Source organism: Syngnathus typhle, linkage group LG11, assembly GCF_033458585.1.
Source record: "Syngnathus typhle isolate RoL2023-S1 ecotype Sweden linkage group LG11, RoL_Styp_1.0, whole genome shotgun sequence".
In the NCBI taxonomy this organism is placed as follows: Eukaryota; Metazoa; Chordata; class Actinopteri; order Syngnathiformes; family Syngnathidae; genus Syngnathus; species Syngnathus typhle.
In genome coordinates, this window is record NC_083748.1 from 5404695 (window position 1) to 5414484 (window position 9790).

The 9790-nt window shown below is 41.6% G+C and overlaps 2 protein-coding genes across 2 annotated transcripts; one reads left to right on the top strand and one right to left on the bottom strand.

Annotated features, from left to right (window-relative positions):
- The first annotated feature begins 187 nt into the window (after positions 1 to 187).
- LOC133162660 (sodium- and chloride-dependent GABA transporter 2-like) lies at positions 188 to 5061 on the top strand. Its single transcript, XM_061292014.1, has 14 exons — positions 188 to 471; positions 763 to 897; positions 1123 to 1263; positions 1513 to 1597; positions 1668 to 1800; positions 2355 to 2489; positions 2721 to 2824; positions 3106 to 3230; positions 3296 to 3408; positions 3542 to 3679; positions 3753 to 3855; positions 3935 to 4035; positions 4555 to 4725; positions 4840 to 5061. Exons 1-14 carry the CDS (start codon positions 285 to 287, stop codon positions 4927 to 4929), a joined length of 1761 nt encoding a protein of 586 aa, XP_061147998.1. The 5' UTR covers positions 188 to 284; the 3' UTR covers positions 4930 to 5061.
- On the bottom strand, positions 5055 to 8486 carry LOC133162663 (sodium- and chloride-dependent GABA transporter 2-like). Its single transcript, XM_061292019.1, has 13 exons — positions 8366 to 8486; positions 7985 to 8119; positions 7771 to 7911; positions 7611 to 7689; positions 7409 to 7541; positions 7179 to 7313; positions 6711 to 6814; positions 6477 to 6601; positions 6289 to 6401; positions 6047 to 6184; positions 5864 to 5966; positions 5682 to 5782; positions 5055 to 5557 (listed from the first exon to the last, which is right to left on the bottom strand). The coding sequence occupies exons 1-13, from the start codon at positions 8451 to 8453 to the stop codon at positions 5345 to 5347; spliced, it is 1608 nt and encodes a 535-aa protein (XP_061148003.1). The 5' UTR covers positions 8454 to 8486; the 3' UTR covers positions 5055 to 5344.
- Between the last annotated feature and the right edge of the window lie 1304 nt (positions 8487 to 9790).

A 9790-nucleotide genomic window follows, 5' to 3' on the forward strand; every position in this document is an offset into this window, starting at 1 on the left:
AACACTACAATTACATTTTGAATTAAAGAATATTTCTGCATGCACCTGTCATCGGAGATCGGGACGCAATCTGGGACACGATCCGGGACGATCTGCGCGTGGTTTATGAGTTCATGCTATCTTTGTCTCCGGTTACCTCAAACGGTGAGAAATGCTGTCATCTAATACATGTTATTTAAAGTATTTAAATCAGTCCATTGTTGATTTTTTTTTCCAGGTTCAGCCTCAATCAAAACGAGTATGCTCCTGTCAATCTTAACTGTGGGTTGTATTGTTGCAGTGTCATGGAAAAGCCAAATGACCCAGAGGTCAAGCTCAAGGCAAGCAAGGGAAGCACCACACCCGGACCTGTCATTGTGGCCAGAGGACAGTGGTCAAAAAAAAGAGAGTTTCTTCTTGCAGTTGCTGGAGAAATCATTGGACTTGGAAATGTATGGCGGTTTCCTTACCTGTGCTACAAAAATGGAGGCGGTGAGTTGAAAAAAAAAAGTGATTGTCAAAAAAAACAATGGGTTGACGTGGCTGCTTTAGAGAGCCTCGTTGTCAGCCCGTGAGTGTACGCACATCTTGGAGAGAAAGGAGCATTGGGAGAGTTTATCAGCAAAAAAATAAAATAAAATTGATTTCGGGGTGAGACATTTTTATCACGTACTGGGGTTTGGATTATTTCAATTTTAATTGGAGAATTCTGTTGTTGTGTATTTATCATTTGTGTTGTTTTTGTATTGAATATTTGTGTCTCTTTTTTTCCCCCCTCACCAGGGGTGTTCTTGATCCCTTATGTAGTCTTCCTTTTTGCATGTGGCATCCCTTTATTTCTGCTGGAGATTGCTCTCGGCCAGTACACCAAACAGGGCGCCATTACCTGCTGGAAGCAAATCTGTCCCCTCTTCGGAGGTAAAAATGCATTTTTGAGCTTTGGCATTATGTGAAACAGCTTAAACTAAAAACAGCTAATATAAGAGCTGTGAGAAAAAACATTTCATTCTATTTTGAGTGGTATTCATTTAATTTGTTTGTTGACTTGCTTTGGCTGGCAGTTTTGCTTAAAGGGTATGATGATGTCATGATTTTGAAATTTACACGTCGATATTTTTTGTGTTGTTTTTCAAACTCTCATAGGGATTGGTTATGGAACTCTGGTTGCAAACCTATACCTCAGCATCTGTTACATCATCATATTGGTGTGGGCATTTGTGTACCTCTTCTCTTCCTTCACCTCTCAGCTTCCATGGGCAAGCTGCAGAAACAGCTGGAACACAGGTGTGTGTGTGTGTGTGTGTGCGTGTGTGTGTGTGCGTGTGTGTGTGTGTGTGTGTGTGTGTGTGCGTGTGTGTGTGTGTGTGTGTGTGTGTGTGCGTGCCTGTGTGCGTGCCTGTGTGCTGTCAAGCGATTACAATACTTCATCACGATTAATCACATTTTTATTATTAACTCATAATTAATCACGATTTGTATATACGTACTAGTATATCAGCTGTACACAATGTATGCTGTCTGTGTTTGTAACAGAGACGTGTGTGGAGTTAAACGAAACACGTGTTCTCAACTGGACTGTGACAGAAAACGCGACATCCCCTGTGAGGGAGTTTTGGGAGTAAGTTCAAATGTTTCATGAAAAGAACAAGTAGCAAAGTGCCTAATGTTAACACAAAGGCCGTCCCCAGGAGAAGAGTACTGAACCTGACGGCAAGTGCCCACGAGATGGGTAATGTTCAATGGGAGTTGGCTCTGTTTCTACTTTTTTCTTGGATCATCTGTTACTTTTGTGTGTGGAAAGGAGTGAAGTCCACAGGAAAGGTAGATCATTTTTACACAATAATTATCTCGCGGTGTCTGTCCGTTTGTCTGTCAGGCTGCAATGGATCAGAATACAATTTTGAATTTTGTTCTCACTTTTCATCTATTTTTCCATTCGAACTGGCTACATACTGTAGACGAGCGTGTACAAGTATTTAAAACCTCGTCACTCTAAAGCACGGGTGTCAAACTCAAAGCCTGGGAGCCAGATACGGCTCACCACATCATTTTATGTGGCCCGCGAAGACAACGACGTCATGTGTCAACACTAAATTAAAGATTGAATTCACTTTTAAAAAAAATTGTATTTCCACTCATGTTTTAAAATATTTTAACAGTTTTTGCTACTGTTTTAATACCGTACACAATACAAGGCTTTGATCGTCGTAATGGCCCTTCTAAGGAAACTATGACTACAACGCGGCCCATGACAAAAATGAGTTTGACACCCCTGCTCTAAAGCAACATCTTAACATTTTATTAAAAGAATTTGGATTTGTGCCCTGTGATTGACATAACTCTAAAAAAATGTGAATTCCCACTCGGTCTGACAGGTTGTGTATTTTACGGCCACATTTCCGTACTTGATGTTGGCCGTGCTGCTTGTCCGTGGGCTGACGCTGCCCGGGGCCATAGATGGCATCAAATTTTACCTCTACCCCGAACCATCCCGCCTGGCTGATCCGCAGGTATGAGCCTCTCACTCCGTTGACATGACACATCAAGACACAATAATCCATAACAGGAAAGCTTCACATGAAATTTAAAATGGTTGACCCTGTGTCAGGGTTCAATGTTTGCATGGAGGAGCGTGGGAGACCCAAGTGGAGGGGAGGAGGGAGGCAAAACCAAGGGTCAGGAGAAATCTTCCAAAATGGTTTCTTTACTACCGACGTTCCTCTTATTTCATTGTTTGGCAGGTCTGGATGGATGCCGGCACGCAAATACTTTACTCTTATGTTCTTTGCGTCGGTTGTTTGACGGCGCTTGGAAGCTATAACAAGTACGACAATAACTGCTACAAGTAAGTTGACAACAAACCTGTTGTATCAGTCCGACTTGATGTACACTTAAACAATTGAAGACGATCTTGTCTCTTGCTGTGAATGTCATTGTGAGTCAATACATATGTGTACCCCATCTTGCACCCAGTCAGAAAAGTTTTAGTTCACCCACAACCCCAATGACAATATGCCCTGTAGCAAAATGGACAAATGAAAATTTGGCAATATTTATGATGGAAATACAAACTTTTGGCTTGGACTTTAGTCGCAGAGTTGATCATTTTGTTGTTGTGCATTCTAGAGATTGCATCTATTTGTGCCTGCTGAACAGCGGGACCAGTTTTGTGGCCGGTTTTGCCATCTTTTCAGTTCTTGGATTCATGGCTTATGAGCAGAACACGGACGTATCCAAAGTAGCAGAATTAGGTAAAACGTCCCTCATTGTACCTGCGAGGAAATGCGATCTCAAAAGCGCTCTTTTCTCGCCGCAGGTCCCGGCCTGGCCTTCATCGCTTACCCACGAGCTGTGGCCATGATGCCCTTTCCACAGATCTGGGCCATTTTCTTTTTCATCATGATCATCCTGCTTGGATTGGACAATGAGGTTGTGTGCTTTTCAATTATTTGTCATATATGCTAATTATCACCTCTATGGGAGAGCCCAGAATAATACATGCAAATCAACAAAGTGTATGCAGATGTGAACATCGTACCTAACAAAAGTGTCTCTTCTTCAGTTTGTTCTGATGGAAGCTCTTGCGACTGGAATTTGCGACATGAAACCTTCCGTCTTCTATGTTGGCCATCGACGCAAACTACTTCTTCTCCTCATCACTGTTGTGTGTTTCTTCATTGGCCTCTCCATGGTCACTGAAGTAAGGCAGAATTATCCTTCCTTTCTGCGGTTCCATCGATTTGCCTATTCTAAAAGTGTCTCCTTTCACATAGGGTGGATTATACATCTTTCAGTTGTTTGACTATTACTCCTGCAGCGGGATGGCTTTGCTTCTTTTTGCCATATTTCAGTCCGTGTCTGTTGGGTGGGTATATGGTGAGTACATTTCACATTGGAATGGTTTCTGTCCTGCTCAGTCAAACCTTTTCCCCATCATTTCACCACGTGACCACAGGAGCAGATCGTTTCTATGACAACATTGAGGACATGATTGGATACAGGCCTTTACCGCTGATTAAACATGTCTTGAAATATGTCACTCCAGTTGTTTGCATGGTAAGTAAACATACACCCAACTATTCATTATCTGAAGCGCTTATTCTCACGAAGGTCACTGGCAGATGACTTGGGGCAGTAGGCGGTTTTGCCTAAAACTGTTTGCCAACTACCCGCAAGCCACACAGACAAACATTCAGAGCTCTAATTTATTTCTTTTTTTATGCAAACAGTCCTAGGAGCGCTTCGCGTAAATATTGCCGCATCCTCATTTCCGTATTTGGCAACAATGTCTATTGAGAAATGAATGAAAAGGAATTGGGAATGGCTGCAGTATGTTATGATCATTTCTAAAAATTCAATGAGTTATGAATAATTTATTGGAGCCAGACAGAGTTACCTCGATAGAGAGAAATCCAAGAAATGACGGTGAGCGATAGCCGTGATTCAAAATGGCGGCTTGTTCTGCATGTCTTCAACCGGCCAAGGTTCCCTGTCGTTGGTTATACCGTATAACCAACGACAGGGAACCTTGCCGATATACGTATAAGTTATACCTATATCGCTTTGTTTTTTCAGGGAACATTTATCTTCTCCTTGGTAAAATACAAACCTCTAAAGTTCAACGACACCATTGAGTATCCGTGGTGGGGTTATGCTTTGGGTTGGTGGTTTGTACTGTCTTCCACACTCATCGTTCCTATATGGATGGTGTACAAACTGATGAGAACTCCCGGGACTCTTCGTCAGGTAAGGCTTTGATTTCATTTGGATTCATTATAATAATATTAACCCTAGAATGGATTCTGTCCACATCAAATATTTTTCAAGTAATCGTAAACATTCTACGTTCTTTCTTTCAAGCGGTTCGCCATCCTTTGCACTCCATCTGAAGATCTTTCGTCATCCAAATCGGACAACGATGTGCTAGAACAGACAGACACCATGTTGTGAACACATTGAGGTTTCCCATTGATCACTGTGAGGCACAGAAACGTTTAAATTTAATGGTGACAACAACAACAACAACAAAATCACGTCATGTCATTGTGAATTTGTTACAAATAAACGGTCTCAGTGTCTGAATTACTATTACTCTTTATGTTACAAGTGAAAATTAAAGTCAAATAGGATCAAAACTGTTACGCCAATCTTGGGAGGGTTTCCCCAGCCACAGTTTGGGATCCTCTCTGAGCTCAGTGATGAGTCGATATTCTATTATCCGGCATGCATAAACAACTGACATTCCTCCTCTTGATTCATTGCTTTCATCGATGCAGGACAAGGTAAGTCTGCTGCTGGTGTGCACAGAATTTTCAGTCTCTGCAGGGATTAAAATGAGTTGGTACTAAAATGTACAAGAATCATATCACCTCCATATTGTATGTGTTTTTTTAGCAAATTTTCTTACCTGTTTAAGCGTTCCAGGAGTGACACTGACAGCATGAAGCATCTTCAACAGCACTAGAATTGGCACCGACAGAGCGAGGACACCTCCAATTGCGTATCCCCACCACGGGTATTCGTAAGTGTTCCTGAACTTGAGCGGTGTGTATTTCACTAAACTAAATACCAAAGTGCACTAAAAGAAACCAATCGATAAAAGGTACGTATGAATGTTTGTATCTATGAGACCAGCAGAGGGAGCCAGAGAAAAAAAAGTGTTAGTAGAGCAATAGAGGCCGACCTTCTTTGCGAATACTTACAGTGCAAATAGCTGGTGTCAGGTACCGCCAACAATATTTCATAAAAGCCCATGGATGATAGCCAATCATGTCCTTTATGTTGTCGTACAAACGATCTGCCCCTTCAGAAAATATTAAATGCATCACTCATTAGCATTGTGACCCCAGCTCTTACTGAACGGAACCAATTCAAGAGCGCATACCATAAAACCACCCGATGCAGACAGACTCAAGAATGGCAAAAAAGAGAAGAGTCATCCCACTGCAGCCGTAGTGGTCAAACAGATGGAAAACATAGAGGCCTCCCTAAGAGCACAATTATCATCAAGTGATTGATCTTGTCTTTTTTTTTCTCCCATTATATTTCATGAAGCTTGATTGCTCACCTCTGTAACCATCAGAAGCCCTACGAAGAAGCTGGCAATACCAATTGCAAGAAGAAGAAGTTTACGTCGATATTCATTTCCAAAGATGGAAGGGAACATGTCAACTATGTTTGCGACCAGTGCCTCTACATTTACAAACTGTGGTGAGAATACAGATACACAAACCTTTTGTTTGGGTAGGGGGGAGTTGTTATAATAATACGTTTTATTTCAACTCAGTAACTCTTTTCAGCTTGTCTTACCGCAGTATCTATTCCTATAAAGATGATCATAGAAAAGAAGCAAATGGCCCAAAGTTGAGGAAAAGGCATCAGATCCACAGCGCGAGGGTAAGCGATGAATGCCAATCCCGGACCTGAACAGACCACAAGTCATTGCCACTTGACAGTGAGTAAGCTTCTGTTTTAAATGTACGGGCAATCATCGACACCTGATTCAACCACAATGGATATATCCACACCGTGCTCCTTTGCCATAAAGCCAAGAACAGAAAAGACAGCAAAGCCGGCTACAAAGCTGGTCAACCCATTCAGCAGGCACAGATAAATACAGTCCCTATTGAGAAAATACAACAGCAAAAGGATTTGTCAAGTTTGAAAAGATTTACAGGGTACTTTGTTGCAGTGACAGGGTCATGTTAAACTGCGAAAGACGAGATGTATACCTGTAGCAGTTGTTTGTGTACTTGTTGTAGCTACTTAAATTTGTCAGAATCCCGAGGGAGACCGCGTAGGAGTAGAAGATCTGGCTGCTGGCATCCAGCCATACCTGCCAAATGTGTATATTTTCACTTCTTAAAGCAGGGGTGCCAAACTCATTTTTGTTGCAGGCTGCATTGTAGTCATAGTTTCCTTCTGAGGGCCATTATGACTGTCAATGCCTTATTTTATACAGTATAGGCTACACAACAAACTGATGATAGCTAGTTTTGAAATCACAGACGACTAAAAACTGTTAGCAATTTCTCTATTTTTCAAAAGTGAAGAATATTTCTCATTTTAGTATTCACACATGCACAATTTGTCTTTGCGGCCCACATAAAATGATGTGGCGGGCCGTATCTGGCCCCCGGGCCCTGTGTTTGACACCTATTATGTCCTAAAGCAAACCCTGCCAGTGAAAATTATGGTACCATTGGATCGCTGAGCCGGGACACATCTGGGTAGAGGTAGAACTTGATTCCTTCCTTGGCTCCTGGCAATGTCACACCACGAACAAGCAACACCAACAGCATGACATATGGAAATGTGGCGGTGAAGTAGACCACCTAGAGTAAAGCAACAAGCAATGTCTAATATTTCTTTAGTCATTAGTGTGTGAGATATCATGCATACCGCAAACAAAAAATCTGCTAGACCTTACCTTCCCAGTGGTCTTCACTCCATTCCAAATACAGAGGATACACACTAGCCAGGCAAGAAGAAGACAAAGTGCCAGGTCCCATCGAATGTTTCCTACATGTTCAATTCCCCTTGATAATTCCAAAATTCTCCTCCTGGTCCAGACATCAATCAGAAACATCCACCAAAAGACACGCTTGAGTCTTGTACGGTCTTATACTTACTCCCAATACTCTACAACTGAAGATGTGCCATTTCTGAATTCTTGCAGTGTTTGATTGGGTCTGTACTCAAAACACTTGTCTTCATTTATAAAGTGAACAGATAAGGAAATAAAGTGAAATTAGGATCAGCGCTTGTTTTCCAATTAACAGGTCTTGATACCTGTGTTCCAGCTGTTGAGGCAATTGGCCCACGGGAGCTCAGATGAGAAGGATGAGAACAGGTAACGGAAGGCCCAAGCAAGTAGGACGATGTAACACAACGCCAAGTAGAAAAGAAATAGCTGGCTTCCATATCCTACGGCTACATAAATGGATATGGAAAGTATTCATTCATTCATTCATTCATTCATTCATTCATTTATTCATTCATTGACCTTGAAACAGAGGACAGATTTTTCTCCAGCATGCCAATCCACCCTGTCTGGTGTACTGGCCCAGCGATGTCTCCAGTAAGAAGAGGGGCACACCACATGTGCAGAAGAACAACAAATACGGTACGAGGAAGACTCCTTTAAAACACAAATGACAGTTATTAGAGAATGACTGATCATTGTTTTTTATGAATGTATTTGTATGAAGGTTAAAAAGGTTGTTTTGGCAAAATACAGATCCCCCGCCCCGCTTAAAAGATAAACAGCAATATAGCAACAAAACTACCACATCAATATGCTAAATCCATTCATCTCGGAGTTCCTGGGAAAAACACCCAGGCACGGGGAGAACATGCAAACTCCACACTCTAACCCACTCTTTACCTCCTCCATTTTTGTAGCAAAGGTATGGGAATCTCCAGATATTTCCCAAGCCAACAACACCTCCTGCAACAGCCAAGATATATTCCATTTTCTTGGACCATTGCTCTCTCTGCTGCCTTTTGGGTGCAGTCACTGCTTTGGTCCTGTCGTTCCATGTGTTCAATTGTATGGGCTCCATTTTGAGCTTTAGTTTGGACCAATCCAAAGATATCATATTAGGGGGCTACAATAAAATACTCTATGACAGAGCAAAAAACTAAAGTAAAAGGGTCACTAAAAAGCAGTAAAAACTGTGATCAGCAATACACTGATAATGAAAATAATTTAATTGTGTTAATAAACCAGTGTGTAGAAAATCTATCTTGTAATGCTACAAAATAATTTTATCCTTATTTTATTTCTTTTCTCACATTATCAATGCCATGAATTTTCACATGAACAGGTGAATGCAGTTGGTTGAAATACAGGTATGACCGATTTCTGTGATTGATTTTTTTTTTTGTTACAAAATATTTACATGTCGATTATTTTATGCCAATCTCTACAGCAAGCCAATGACACAGAGACCAAATTGTTCACATACCTCTCTTTGGCACCGAGATGTTATCCGTCTGCGTTCATCCAGCAAGTTTTTACCCCACAAGAGGCAGCTGAGTCAGTGTTACTCACCTCACTTTTGTGCTCCCAGGTATTTAAAGCAGTCCAACTTGCTACCATGCAAATCAACTAAACAAGTAGCAAAGCGGAGATGGCAAAACATATATGCTTGAGTTCCTTAATAAAGGAAAGGGATGCATTCAGGTGAAGTTGATGCTTGAGGCTGAGCGTGACTTTTGTTTTTCAATGACAACATGTTAGTTTATCCTTGGGGTAATCGGATGCTATGTGTTTTGGACATCTTCTGTTTAGATACCGCTGAGGCTGACTGTGCCATCAGCCATGTAATGATAGATGAGTCTTGCTCTTGGCATACTGTAATATGCACATATTTTTTGTCAGGCAGCATTAAAATAACATCACATGACTATCTGAGTTTTCTCCATATGAATGGCTTGCTCTGAAACGCAATTAAGAGTCCCCCTTGTGTCTTTCGTCATATTCAGTCATTCCATTGCTTTCTACCCATTCCTTATTTGTGTGATCTCCAACTCCCTCATCACAACGGGGGTAATAGGATACTTTGTGGTTTGACCATTTTCTGTTTGCATTCTGCAGAGGCTGATGGTGCATATGTGTTGCGTTCCGGTGAATCGTTTACGAGGACTCCTGCAGTGCCTCACACACTGTGTATGAATATTTGGTGGTGGTCGGAGGTGCCGGAGGCAGCCAGCCTCTTCACCTGCCTCAGTTACACATGCACAACCAGAATGTGAATGTGTGTGTGAGCGCTTTGAGTACAATTGTGAAGTGTCTTTGAGTGTCCAA